The 14,617-nt window shown below is 42.9% G+C and overlaps 1 protein-coding gene across 7 annotated transcripts in view; it reads left to right on the plus strand.

Moving 5' to 3' along the window:
• The window catches only part of CCDC148 (coiled-coil domain containing 148), a 42,302-nt gene extending 27,685 nt beyond the window's left edge, over positions 1-14,617 (plus strand). For 5 of the 7 annotated variants that reach the window (XM_085584823.1, XM_021543447.3, XM_085584822.1 and 2 more), the window contains 5 exons: positions 8,643-8,783; positions 9,975-10,093; positions 11,227-11,344; positions 12,880-13,020; positions 14,027-14,617. In XM_085584823.1, the coding sequence (XP_085440949.1) occupies positions 8,643-8,783; positions 9,975-10,093; positions 11,227-11,344; positions 12,880-13,020; positions 14,027-14,173 (666 nt within the window). In that variant the 3' untranslated portion in view covers positions 14,174-14,617. Of the gene's footprint in view, positions 1-8,642; positions 8,784-9,974; positions 10,094-11,226; positions 13,021-14,026 lie in introns of those variants that run through there. The other 2 variants (XR_014956660.1, XM_085584824.1) reach the window with 2 other exon arrangements.

Raw genomic sequence — 14,617 nt, forward strand, 5'->3', positions numbered from 1 at the left:
CTATTTCAGGTTATGCATGTGTGAATATTTAAGCCTATATAATATTTACACATGCTAATAAAATGTTGACATTCCCATTGTCAAGAACAGAAAGATATTCCCAATAATGCTGGATGAGGAAAGAGAGGAACTAGAAGGACAAGCTGTGAGAAATAAACTGTTCACACACTGCCTTGAGCGAAGCTGATGTGACATGCTGTCAGCCCCAGGGAACTGGCACTGCTCCTGTTCTGGATCCCAAGTTTTACCAGTGCTGATCCCAGCCCTCACTGAAATTGGTACGTGGTGTTCCTCCTCAGGTCATGATTGGGGGCTGTGCTCAAGTGCTTTTCTTTCATATCCCTTTTTCAGATTTAAACACCTATATAACTGAAGACAATATTCTGTTAATGATCAAGACAGTTACTTTTAACCACTTTTCTGGTATTTATTTTTTTAACCTCTTAGAGGTAGCCTGTGGAGCACAAGATGCTCAAGAGTACCCATCAAAAATCTATTAGGGATGTGAACTTCCATTGTTTTTCTAACCACAGCCAGAATGAGATTATCTTCTGAGACTAGCAAATTTGTAAATGCATTATTTCTTATCCTATTGCCAAATACTCTAATGCTACTCTTAATTCTTCTTGTAGGTTTTGTGTAGGCCAGTCAGATGCAGAAATGCTTAGCTTTTAGCATTTATTGTTTGTCATTCAAGGCCCTGTGGAGTCAGGATGTGAATCCAGGTGCTGTTCAGAAGTTTTCAGGGTTGAGGAATCCCCAGTTTAGAGAGAAAGGGGCAGATTTTCAGAGCTGAAAGTTACTGGAGACTTCAGACCACCACCTGTTAATAGCACGAGTTTGTTGACAGTGTGGGTGTCTGTACCTGCTGATGTCAGAGCTTCACCTCTGACTGTGTGGTGTCAGGACTCTCTCTGAAACACAGACAAGTTCTCTGCCAGGACAGGAGAGCTGGGCTGGATTCCCAGGGAGGGGAGCAGCCTTCTCTGCTGAGCAGCTGTTGGAGACAGCCCCTCCATGGGCAGCTGGCGTTTGTAGTTACCGCTCGGACTGTGCGTGGGGTTTGAATGCTGCGAGTGTAACGGATCCCAGAGTTCAGAGCATGGAGCCACAGCAGCACAGACAGCAGCACATCTCTGGGCTCTGCCATCAGCATCTGAACAGAACGTGGACAACAGTGGCTCTGCTGGTTGTTGCTGCTTGATGGGGATATATGATATGGAGCCCCTGTGCAAATCTGAACTTCTCCCACCTCCTTCTGCAGTCCCTGACATATTTGCTTTTTAAGACCTTTGTGGTGGTTCAGGAGGTTACTGACACCTGAGAAAAGTTATATGTACCATGCTTATAAAAAAGCACTATCTAAATCTAAAAAGTGATGGCTTTTTCATATTGTTGGGATGAACTCTCCCTGCCCCGTAATATTTCAGACTCCAGGGAACTGTTCTTAATATACACTTTAATTTTTTCCCCTTTTATAAGCTCTAGTATTCACACCCTGGGGCACCCATCTCATTAGCTTTCCATTTAGGAATACACACATTACACTTCCTATTCTTATTGTATTTCCAGAAATAACACCGTTAATATTTTATATTTCAGTGTGTGGTGGCTTTGAATAGTGCAAGTCTTTTTTTATTATTATCAGTTACTACAATTACACATCAGCAGCAGGTCTCCCATACATCCCAGTTTCCTTGACAATGTTGGCTTTGTTGGGTGGTTGCTTGTGACTTCTGAAGTCTTGGTGAGCAGGTCCTCCCTGGAGCTGTGAAATGTGTGGGGTGCCCCATGTGCAGCACAGACCCTCCCCAGTGCTGGGGGGCTGCGTGTGCACAGCTGCTGGGGCTCCTGCGCTTGGCATCTGCTGCCAGCAGGGCTGGCGCTGCCCAAACCCCACCTTTGTCCAGCGCCGGGGCCCAGCAGAGCAGGTCCTACAGCAGCTCTGTCCTGCAGATGGGCATGGCTACAGCATCCATCCCTTACCCTCTCCCTACTCCTGGCACACAGTGAAGAGTTTGAGCAGGTGAACTAGAGTTTGTCTTGAGAAATTGTGGGTGAATGCAAGTATGTTTGAAAAAAATCACTTTTTTTGGAAAAGAATTACGCTACTTTTTAGTAGTTGTTGGATTGACATTTCCATGCAGTTACTGACTTTAAAAAAAATGTTTGTTTTGTAACTTCTATAGTCCTGTTTAATTTGTAAAATATTTAAATCCAAGTGATTTATTATCCCATTAACCCAAGTGGGATTTATGTGTTTAACTTCTATTACTCTTCAGAGAAATTGACTTAATTCTTACTTTTCTATGGGAGACTGGGTCCTTAACTTTTTTTTTCTTCTACGTTTCCCTCCCATTTTCTTAAAAATATTTCCTTTTCTTGTGCACGTCAGGAGTTGCTCAGGCAAGAGACTCTGATCAGCATGTGCTGCTTCTATCTGAAGTATGAATGGCTGAGCTACTTTGCAAGTAAAGAGGCTGCACTGTTGGCATTGAAAGTCACCTTTTAATGAGTTTTCCATGTTAATCTTGTAGTGATCTCAGTTTGACCAGTTCCAGAGGAGAGAGAAAGCAATGTGTAGGGAAATAAAAGGTTTTCCAAATCTAAACAAAATCATCTTCCTTGTTGATGATGTGCCCATTAGGAGCTGGACTGAGAGCAATATCTTTACTGAAGGGCTGATGTTGGAGTCCTGCTATTTCTTCAGCATGAATCTTCTTATGACTTAATCACCTTTTACATCTGCTTTGTTTTTTTCTCTTTTTTAGAACACACTAGAAAGGCATAGCTCTAAAATGGCCTTTTCTCTACAAACAGAATTCCTTTGGTCACCAGCTTATTCTCTGGATGCAGCCCTTATTTTAAAAATGTTAAGGAAAAATGTCATAGTTGACGTGGTTTAAATCCAAATTTGCAATTGAGAGGCATTTTCCCCTCTCTGTGCCTTGTGGCTTCCATCTGGAAGAACCAAGAGGTATGTCTGACTTGCCATAAATGAGATAACTCTCAGTTCTATATTCAGCAAGACCCTGAGCGGGGGAGATGGTGATGATGCATGGAGGCTGGGAAGGACAGGAGAGGGCTGGAGCTGGTTTGGGCAGTGGATCACTGTGGTTACCTGAACATGCACATCTCTGGGTGCTTTTGGACTGTCCTGGCTCCCAGCTTTCTCTCTCCTGAGCGCAGTGTGAGCAGCTGTGGGAGAGTCTGAGATGACTGAGCAGTGCTGTGGAAGGCAGCCGATGCTGGTCTTGTACAGCACACTGCTCATCCTTTCCAGAGCTCATTTCCTGCTTCTCAGTGGCTGCTCAGGCTCTGCCTGGACTCACCCAAAAGCTGCTGGACTTGTCCTGTGGTCTGAGGGCACCTTCAGTAGCCCAACATGGAGCTTTGCCACCCAATAGCAACAATAGCAATGTTCTTGGTACTTGGACTGGTTTTTGGTGCACGTGGTGTGCACAGCCTCACACTGAGCTCAGGCAGCCTGGGAAGCATGGACTGGTGCTCTGTGCCTCTGGCTCACTGGGATCTCCCACCTGCTTTGTACAACAGCCTGTGGGAACTGTGGCACAAACGTGGGGAGACGCATTGTGTGTTTTCTTTTTTTATGCAAGGGACTCTTAAAATACTGAATTCCTTTAAAAAGTATTTGAATTTCTAGTTGTCCATAATCCCATTTGCTGTTTGTGACCATGCAGCCCTGACCTGTGGCTGTTGTGTTCCTGTGGTCCCACCATGAATAGGCTGCCTCTGTTCTGCCATGGGCTTCCATGGCTAGCCAAATTTTGTGTTTCTTCTTTTTTGTGGTTTTTTTTTTTTTTTCCTACCATATAGAATCTTAACTTGTGAAGTTATTTTTCTTGAAGAGACCCCCTACATTTTTTTCCCAGGGATTTATAGAATCAATTGTGGACAATTTGAAGAAGAAAATGAAAATTGCAAACCATAGTATAATTAAGGAAAGATGAGCAGAAAAGATTCAAAGATTAATAAAACTCTGTGAGATACTAGAAGAGTATTTAGATTGTGTCATGGCTGAAAAAGTGAGCTAGAAAACATCAGAGTGCAATCTCAGAGGATTTTCCTTTTATGCCTTCAGTTATGACAAACAGTACTGGCTTTATCACACAGTTACTGGGAACTTTTGCTCAGAACTTGGGTTCTACAAGCTTAGTATGTCTGTGTGGCACAGAGTGATATGAGCTCTAGGTAGTAATTTCTGACACTATTCCTCCCAGGATTTTACATCCTTTTGGTTCCTTGTGCACATTTTCCTCAATTTCCAAAGCTGAGGTTGCCCCTGCTCAACCTTTGCCTCCTGACTGCAGCCAGCTGCCCTGTGCTCCTGTATACCAGCTGAGGAGCTTGATGCCACCTCTTGTGTCACCACAGGCAGCTTCAAGGTCTGGTTATAAAAAGTCATTTCTGCTTGAAGAGAAAACCTTACATGATGCTGTGGTATTGTGCATCATTTTGTCTTTAAAAGAGTTGTATCTGTAACATTAGGTGAATGGTAAGTACATTATTGCTATTCAGATGTTACAGTGAAAGAACTAATTTATTACTTTAATTAGTTTGTAGTGCAATTTACATTATTGTTATATGCAATATTGAAATAATGAACTGAAAAAAGGTGTGTATGCATTCTGTTCAACACAGCAATTTAATAATTCACTTGGCAAAAACTCCTCTAATAATGCATGAACTGTGAAATGTACTTAAAATGCCATTTGTAATTAAAAACTTTCAGAACCTAATGTTGGCAGTGCTTGTACTGCTAAAATGAAAACTGTTTTGTGGAACAGGCAATGGGAAAGCCAGGTTTCAGTGTATTTTCAATATTAGTTTAACTCCCAAGATTTTTTTAATATTTAAATAAAATATTTACTGTTGATACAGTAAAATATACCCTTCTGATTTTGAGCTCATAGGAATGGAAGAATGCAATCAAGAACATGTTACATTTTTTTTGTGCAGTCTGTGGGCAGATTGTTGCTGCAGTAAAGCAGAATTATTGTTTGGGAGGTTTTTTGTTCTCCAGGCCTGCATGATCTTGCCTCTGGAGATGAAATCCTGATGAATGCAGCAGGTGTAGGAACTCTGGCAATTCAGCACCAGGTGGTCCCTTTGGAGCAGCAGAAGCAGGAGATGCTCCCTGCAGAGCTTGCCCAGCCTGGTGCTGTTCCTCAGCAGTGCCAGGGTGGGACTGCCCAGAGCAGGAAATGCAGCTCAGGCTTTGCTCTGTCCTGGCTCACCACGAGCCAGAGTCCAGGTCCTCATTTTCAATCTGTCACCACGTGGACAGCACTGGTTTGGGAACATCTCTTGCCACCTCTTGAAGATGTGGATTCCCCTGCCTGGCACACAAAGTGATCTGGGGCTGTGAGACTGGAACTGCTCTCGAGCACAGAGGATTTTAATGTTCAAATGTGGTTTAAAATTGAAATATATGGTATTTGAATCACCTGGTTAATGTTGAATTTTTGTTACTTCTTACACTTCACTCTACCTCTGCTCTGTTAAGAACATTTTATCCTATATGATTCCAATTCTTCTTCTAGGAAAAGCCATGTCATTAAGGCCAGCCTACAGAATCAGAGTCACATATCCTATTTTGCATGCATTGATTTTCTGGATTTTACTAATGTCCCGTTTTGTTTTGTTTTGTTAGGGGTTTTTGTGTGTGTGTGTGGTGTTTGTTTCAATTATGTCCTTTTTTGTCACAATTATAATTTTCTTTAAAGGAAATCATTCTTCTTTTGCCCTAATGAAAAGGGCAAGGATTAGACAAACATGGGATGGAGCAGGGATAATCTAAACTAATTTCATGTGCTGAATACAGAAAATAATAACTGAGTATTGTAAACAAGTATGGTACAGTGAAACTCTCCTCTGGTATCCTTGTTACCCTTTTTTCTGATTGGTCTTGGGCTCATACATTTAAAATCCTAACTAAAAAACAAAAAAGTAAATTCAGTGTTGAAATATGAAAAATGGAAAGCATGTTCTACCCCCTGAGTAAATGTATGTGTTAGTAGTGATTTAGGGCAGAGTAGGGAGCATTGTAGGAGTGGAGATACACACTGAATTACTGGCCTATCGCTTCTGTCTGGGGAACACTACTGTGTGAGTAATGCTTTGTCAGCTTAGTGAAGTTCTGAATTTGATGCTTGGTTATGCTCATTTGTTTGTACATAACCTGTCAGAAACCTAGATTGTGCCCCAATACTGATTTCTGATTTGGATCAAAAGGCTGTGAGGAAAGAACTGCGTGGAAACAACACCAGAAGGTGATGGTGGCACAGGGGTGGGGTGTCACACACACCATGCAAACTGCTGCTAATGAAATGGGTTAATAGGGAGGCTTGAGATGATTTCAGGACAGATTAGTGTCTGTGTCTGCTCACTGCTTCAGTGTGCTTTGCTTCCCTCAGGCAGTTGACATGTCCCAGACTCCCTGCAGGGCCCTCTCTGTTCTCCATGGGCATTTCCAGGCACTGGTTCCCCTGAAGCATCAGGGAAATACAGCTGTTGTTGAGACCAGTTTACTAATGGCTGCAATCAAACAACCAAACAAGTCCCTGGTTAATGCATAAATGAATATCCAAAGACCACTAGAGGATCAGGAGAGTTCTCAGACATGGAGGGAACTGAAGCTGCATCATGAACTGCACCCGCTGGCACTGACCTCAGTATTGGAGAGCATTTGAAAGGAGTGGGAAGCAGGATGTAGGGAAATCCAGGCTTACAAAAAGCAATTTTTTTTGTTACATAATCTGTTACCTCATATCAGTTGAGAAAATCTGTGATGTTATTACAGAAGTTTAAAGCTTCTTCAAATGCTCCTGTGGCTTATCCCAGCTCCAATCTGAGTATGCTTTTTGCAGATTTCATTCCCTGCTTGCTTGTTGTTAGATTTTAAATCTTTCTATATATGGTTTTGCTTCAGTCTGTTTCAAAAGCAAGGTAGAAAGGATTGCATGTTCTTCTGACTCGTTTTCAAATAATTTTTTTGAGTTCATTAAGGTGGCAAGTGAAGGGTAACTGAAACAATTTAGCATTTTATTTTCAATTCTTAAACCACTAAACTGCATGAGCAGGCTGCTGCCAAAATTGCTACATGAAAATTTCAATTTCGACAGCCCTGGTGTCACAAGTTTCAAGTGTGTGGGAAGCTTGATTCGGGTGTTGAAGCTGCGGCTGAAGGGACCTCTCCAGACCCTGAGGTCACTCCCACCCAAGCAGGTCAGGTACAGCTGGTGACTGTGTGGAATCCAGGTTTAAGCAGCCCTGGTCAGCATGTTCTAGCGTTCATCCAGCCTCTCAGCAGGGAAGTGATGAATGCATTGGAATTTCAGGTGCTTCAATCTGTGCCTGTTGTTTTCCCGCCCCTGTCACTGGGCACCTCTGGAAGAGCCTGGCTCTGTCCTCGTTACACCCTCTGCATTTTCAGGTTCTTTTCATGTTATCATTTTGCCTGCACTCCATGAGAAGTTCAGTGTATTGCAAAGAAAAAAGTATAATTGTTATTGTAGCAAGAAGCAGGGTAAGCATGGCATCGTTCAGGGATGAAGCTCTCTGAGAACCTTGGACCATGGGGAGTGCTGAATTTCTAAACAGGACATCTTTTATAAGCGCAAACCAGAAGAATTAATAATCTGCACACACAGCCAGTGAAATGCACTTAAGGTGGAAAAATTATAAGCATTTTCATATCTTTGTATTAAAGTGCTGTAGTGTAGAAATGCAGCTGAAAAATGGCTGCAATGCTTATTTGCTAGAGGAAGGCAGAGTTCTGTTAGTGCTTGACAAATCCATTACAAAAAGAGCTGGCAAGCCAACGAAAAGGAGATATGATTGATCCTGTAGAAAGCAGTGTGAAACATGAGCACACAACTGCTTGTGGCAGCACTGAGGTGCATCGGGGCCATGCTGGCAGGTGAGTCCCTGCCTGTGGCCAGGTGTTGGGACAAGCTGTCTCCTTTAACCAGCACAGTCAGGATGGTGTCAGGAATGGATTTTTGGCATGCTGGGCTTGGTGGTCCATGCTGCCCCCGGGAAGTTTTGTTAGGAAGTGTGGCAGGCCCTGCAGCAAGGGGTGTGGGGAGTGTAGCCCCATCCTGCTGTGCCAGGCAGCACTGCCTCTCTTCCCACAGAGGAGTGGGTGCCAGGCATGCAGGACCCCACGGGCTCTGAGCAGGGGTCCCAGGCTGGGCTGCACCAGCTGTGCTGACAGAGCTGAAGTCCCTGTCACTGGAGTGAGCCCTGGGTGTGAGCAAGGTGCTTTTACAGGAGTGCCTGTGCCAAAGGCTGCAAATGCACTCTGCTCTGTGACTCTTGGTCTCCATTCGTTCATAGGTCCTAAGTGCTGAAGGGAGATGTGAATTACTGAGAAGGTTTTAGCAATTTTGCCTAAAACCTTTTCATGTGTGATTTTATTGCATGTTATCAGTTATTATCAGTTGGGCACTGCACATGAACATGCAGCAAGGTGGTGTTTGCTAAATGGTTGTGTTGTTGCTAAGATTATCAAATTTACTTTGTAAGCAGATTACATGAGTTTCCTTCCCAGTCTCAGCTTGGCAGGATCAGTGTTACACAGTCTGCTGCAGGACTAGCTCTTCAACTGCTTCTTCCAGGTTCTACAGTGGAAAGCACAGCAGGAAGAAGCTGCTAAACTAGAAGCTGCTTTAGCTGCCAGAAGAAAAGAAAAGGAAAATGAGAGAGAAAGGCTACAGAGAGAACAGGAAACCATTCGTAGAGCTCAGGATAAAGAGAAAGTATGAGAAACCTTTATACATTTTTGCATATGTTAATGTGTACCATTGCTTCTAAAATCTATAGCTGATCTCATAGCATACGTATTCTTGTAAAGTAATATGTATTGGTTTAGAGATGAGCAAATGGTTAGTCAGGTCTTTCTCCTGTCCATTTCAACTCTAAAGCTGCCTGAGCTGACACACCAGTTATGTTACTCTATTGCATTTCTTAGGAAAAAAAGCCTCAGCAAGTGACCGTGTCTGTCACAAAACAAGCACAGAGGCATGGCGGGTCTGACTGCACAGGGCTGTGCTTTGAGCAGCATGGCAGCCTCAGGAAGCTGCCAGTGCTGCAGCTGTGTGCTGCAATGCAGCAGGGGAGCCTGGCAGCACAGTGCCTGCAGTGCAGCACAGCTGCAGGGGCACCCCTGAGGGGACAGTGTTCCCAGGGCTTGTGTGCTGACTCCTTGGGAAATGCCTTGGATGCAACTTAACAGACACTCAGAAATGCACTGTAGTGAATGTAATGCTTTAGAAAGCAGAAATGCGTGTGGTTGTTCCACTGAGACTTTACCTCCGAGTCCAGTGGCACAGAGAAGGACATTTAGTGAGGGTTTGCTGCTGCTTCTCTTCTTGTTCCAGCTCTTTCTGTATATTTGTCTTTGCACACACAGTGTTTGTAGTGGCAGGTGGCTCTGAAACCACAGGGAAGGAAGAGGTTTAAAGACTCAACCACCACCAATATTATCTGTAAATATTCTGGCTGTGCAAACTTTTCTCTTGCTGTGTGTAATGTCTACATAGAGCAGCCCTCTGCTTATGCACAGATGGGAAAGCAGCTGTTTGGGGTCAGCAGTCATATGTTTCATTGGAGTATTATACATCCTAGATCCTTAAAAGGGCTGATAACCTTATAGTACAGCTGCTTTTCTGGGGAATGCAAGCAGAATGGAAGTGGTAGAAAAATATATTCAAATTGTGGTAGAAAAATATATTCAAATTAGTGGTCACAGTCTAATTTTACTACTTTTTTTGTGGGGGCTCCACATCCTCTTGCTCTCCTAGTAAAAATTCTGTTACCTTGTAGTTCTCTAAATAGAAATTTTATTCTAAAAGGATCGAAGTTGGAATCTCTAACTTAATGCGCTTGTTCTCACTGTCTGGCCTTTGGAATGAGTGTTAATTTGTTTGCTGTATTTGGTCAAACTCTAGCTGAAAAAATACTGGGCTGAGAAAGAGCTCAAGTGGCTAGAACAGGAGGAGAGAGATCTACAACATCTGGAGAAATTGAGAAAATTAATGGCTGAACAAGCAGCCAAAGACAAAGAAAGGTAAAATAAATCAAATGTGAATACCTTTAGTATCAATAGGATCTTCTTATAACCTAATTTGCCTTGATCTCCTGACTTTCTTTTTTAGAATAAATTGAGGATTAGTATATTTTTTTCTTTCCTGTTCAGCAAATGCTTCAAGCCATATAGTAAGGTTACATTCTAGGTGATCGTATCCTAGTTGCAATTTATTTCAGTTTGAATTAATTAATTAACATCCATCAAAATTTCAGACCATTGTAAACACTAAATGTCATAAAATGTAGCTGAGTAATAAGACCTTCTCTAGGTCTTTTTATTAAAAAGACTTTCACTTTGCATACTGATTCCACCTTAGGAACATGATATGCAGTCGAGTATGTATTTCCAAGGTGTCTGCCTTCGCTGGGTGTGGATTTCATAGCTGTGCCATTGCCTACTGACAATGACACTCCATCTTTGCTAATGCATGGCCACTCCTGTAGAAAGACTAAGACTGACATCTCAACAAATATCTATAGCTCCATAAGGAACAGACTCTGCACAATAGTCTAAAAATGCCTGCAGTGAAAGTTAGAGCAGCACAGTAGTGCTGTGGGTAAAGTTGTGGAGTTACTGGTGTGAACCTCCAGCTTCTTCCTTTGAAAGAAGGGTGTAAGTCTCAATTTTTTTTTCTTTTTCCAGTGAAAAGACTGGGAGTGAGGTGTTTCTTTTAATGGAAAGGGTTATAGGAAAGATTTCTTCTGCCATACACAGATGTGAGAGAACATTTCTTCTTGGCAAAGAAAATGGGGGAGAAAAAAGAGTACCAGGGCTATATAAAGCATGCTAGAGAAAATCTGTGGTCTAGACATGGAATATGAAAGGTTAGCCAAGTTGTTTAAAAGGACAACTGACCAACCAAAACCCACTGAGAAACAAATCGAAAAGCACAACCCCCCAAACTCCCCTTCCCCAAAAAACCCAAACCAAAGAACTCCAACAAGAAGAGCACATTGAAACGAAAAAGCACCTTTGCGTTCTGGGGTGTTTTGATGAGCCACCATGGCCTCACCAGGTAGGTCTAGAGAGACTCAGAGCAGCTTTGGAGCTGAACTGGCTGGCAGCAGGAGAATGTGGCGGTGCCACTGCCCGGCGTGTTCGTGTGCTCACAGGGTGCAGTTCCGACGAGCCTTGCTGGAGAAGCGGCTGCAGGAGAAGAAGGAGCTGGCCCTGCTCCAGGCCCGGCAGGAGGAGGAGAAGGAGAAGCGCCTGGAAGCGCTCCGGCAGCAGGTGGGCTGGCCCTGGGTTCACACGCACTGCCACCGGCACCCGCTGCCAGGCAGGCAAAGATAAAAGAACAATCTCTCAAAAGCAAATAAAGGAACAAGGTAAAAGGCACGTTAGCTCCGACCAATAGTAATTCCCTCCTGTTATAAATCCTGTGTCCTTTGTAGCTCTGACAACAGGAACATTATGACATTAAATTGTACTGTAGGAGCTGCTGATATTAGAGAGGAGATAGAGAAGGGTTTTTTTTCCAGGTCAGATGTGATTTTTCTTCTGTGATTTTTTCTGCATTTTGTTTGTTCTAATAAACTTAAGTCTGCCTTGAGTCTAAGGCAAGATTTATGAGTAATTTATATTATTTTTAAATTCTGAAAACTTGTACACCTTGGGTGACTTTTCTTCAGAGATATTTGAGTCTCTGAAACTTTTGCACATTACTTTTAAAAAGACACCCATAAAATACTTACTAATGCTTCTAATGTCATAGTAAAAGTAGTGCTAGGGTTATTTTTTTTTATACTGCTGACTTTTGAAAGAGTAATTTTGTCTTAAGTTACATTTTTGTATGTAATCTCCTTGTTTTTTCTCCAAAGAGGCTGGTTGGTAGTCATGATCTGTTGAGCTCTTCCCACTGAATCAATTCTCTTACCAGAGTAGAAAATGCTTCTAGAAGGGCCTTTGCCTGGGATGTTGATACACCCACTTCATCATACTTCTCTGATCAACATCTATTCTCTGTTTCACACTAATGAAATCCTGCTTCATAAAGTATGTACAATGTTTTTATGGCAGGGGCAGGAGGGAAAGATCTTTACTAAAGTAATTTGGTCTGTAGATTTTGGCAGCCTGTAAATACAAAGGTGATATTTTATTAAAGAGATGGATGAAAAAACTATTGTATGCAATTTAAAGTATTTTTTTCTGGTTTTAGCCATTCTTCATATGGGCTTCTGACTTTAGCTATTTTGCTTGTGCATCTTTCTGTATTTTTCCAAAGTAGTATTAGTCTGTATCTGAATATTTTAACACAAACAATGTAAACAATGAAAAAATATTAACTGGCACAATACAGTGTCTGGGAGTCTTTGATATTGATCTTGCTACAGGAAATTACACAGTTAAAGCAGATGCACTTCAGAAAAAAAAAAAACAGAGTTGTGTTATTTGGAGCATATCACTCAATGCTGCTGCCCGTGACTCTGTAAAATTGTGAACTATCACCCCGAACACCTTTATTCCTATTGAAAGAAAAAGAAGAAAGTCTGGAGTTCCAGGAATTGTGGGTATTGCAGAATTTTGAGGCTGCTGGGTTGGACACTGGAGCTCATGCCAGTGTCTGTTGCAGAGCTCAGGGTGCTGTTGCTTCTCTCACATGTCCTTGTGCCCAGGCCGCCTCTGCAGCTGGGACCCTGTGTCGCTGTTACAGGGTCACTGCAAAGACACTGAATAATGGTGTTCTCAACGGGGGTGCTCCCGATAACGACCTGCTCTCGCCTTAGCTCTGCAGAGTAATTGTTACTTTCACGCTGTGTCTTTAGGTTGCCATTGTTGCAAAATTAGATCCAGCCAGAGCAGTGGCTGACACGGTGGCATCAAAAGCTCGGATGGGCATTGGAACCAGTGAGGAGTTTGAGCTGCAGCAGCCCCTGTTCAAGTTGCACACGTACAGTGAAGAGCAGGTAATGGGCTGTAATCGTGCTGTGTAAGTGAATCAGGAACTGAACTGCCTGTACTCGTGTTTCAGAGCACTCAGGCTGCTGAGGAGGCTGCTCCCTCAATTTCAAATGCACTCAAGGAACATCTTGATACCTTTAAATTCCCTCACTGTTCCTTATCTGCTCAATCAATGTATTTGCAATTCTTTCCACTCTGGAATTCGAAAATTATTTATGAAAAGGGAAGAGCTATGGTACAACCCTGCAGTGTAAAAGCTTTCTTTTGACACTGAATAAGATAAAATTTAACAATGTCTATAGCTAAAGTTGTCCAGCAAAGCCCATTTGAAGACATGTTAAAGCTTCTCAGTTTAGTAATGGAAAGATGTGGGTTTTGTTTGGTTATTAAAATTCCCCAAATCTGACCAATGTATGAGGTTCTGACAAATCTTAAAGATGCTTTGAACATGTATGTTTGGGTCCTATGTCTTTATTCTCAGCATTTTCTTTCTGCTTCAACTCCAGACGGGTTTGGTGCTGCTCGAGCTGCAGTATGTGATCCCCACCAGCACATCCCCGTGCTCCTTCCCAGAGCTTCAGGGGCTGTGGATTGTGTGCCCAGTGCTGGTACCCAGCAGCTCTGGGCACTGGGGAGGTGATGCTGGAACTGGAAGCAATGTGTCACTCTTCCTTGTACTTCCAGTGCAGTCCCACTGCAGACCATGCAACAGGGATTGGAAAGAGGCTTACAAATTTTGTCAGATAAACTTTTGACAGATTCCAGAATTAATTTCCCTCATATTAATTGTCATTCTGACAAATGGAAGTGGCACTACCATGTAAGGCCAAGGTGACACTGTGAGAAAAATCATAAAGGCATTTGAAACACTTGGATGCTGTAGGAACAACCAGTAGGAGATTGAAGTCTGTGCTGCACTTGGGGCTGTGTGCATGGAGAATATGGGAGAGGCAGCAGCTCCTCAGGGAGCTTTTTGGCTTCTGTTGATCATTGCTGTGTTTTTTTTAACAGGTCATTTCTGACCCCAGGCTCCGTGTTGAGCTCGCTCTCCGAGAAGCTGGACTGCATAAAACAGTTTATGCAAGAGAAGTTTTGTCTAAACTTCCACCACCAAAGCTTCCAAGAAGAGACATGGAATCTACAGCTTTTAAAATGTAGAGCACATCTCATCTGAGGGGCTTAGCAGCATTAGAGCTCTGGTCTGGCCCACAGTACGCAAGCCTTAAATTCCCTTGGGTTGTCCTAGAACTGCTCAGTTCCCAGTGTGTGCAGCCATTCCCTCGTGAGCTGTGCTGCACCACGTTACACCTGCCCGGTGTGGGTCTGGAGAAGGCTGGGCTCCGTGTTCCTGGAGTGGGCTTGCCCATGTCCCTGGGAGCTGGGACACCTTGCTTAAAGACTCCTACACACAGACCAGGCCAATCTGATGTGCAGCACCTTGAGTATGAATTCTTGGGATTTAATTGGCAGCAGAAGTCCAAAATAGCTTTGCACAACAGTTGCTTTAGATTTTATTATATTACGTGAATAAATCCCACTATTTTCTTTCAAGGTTTCTTGAGAATTTGATTCTTTTCATTATAAAATCTTAATTGCCATGAA

The sequence above is a fragment of the Lonchura striata genome, chromosome 7 (assembly GCF_050655825.1).
Source record: "Lonchura striata isolate lonStrDom1 chromosome 7, ASM5065582v1, whole genome shotgun sequence".
NCBI lineage: Eukaryota > Metazoa > Chordata > Aves > Passeriformes > Estrildidae > Lonchura > Lonchura striata.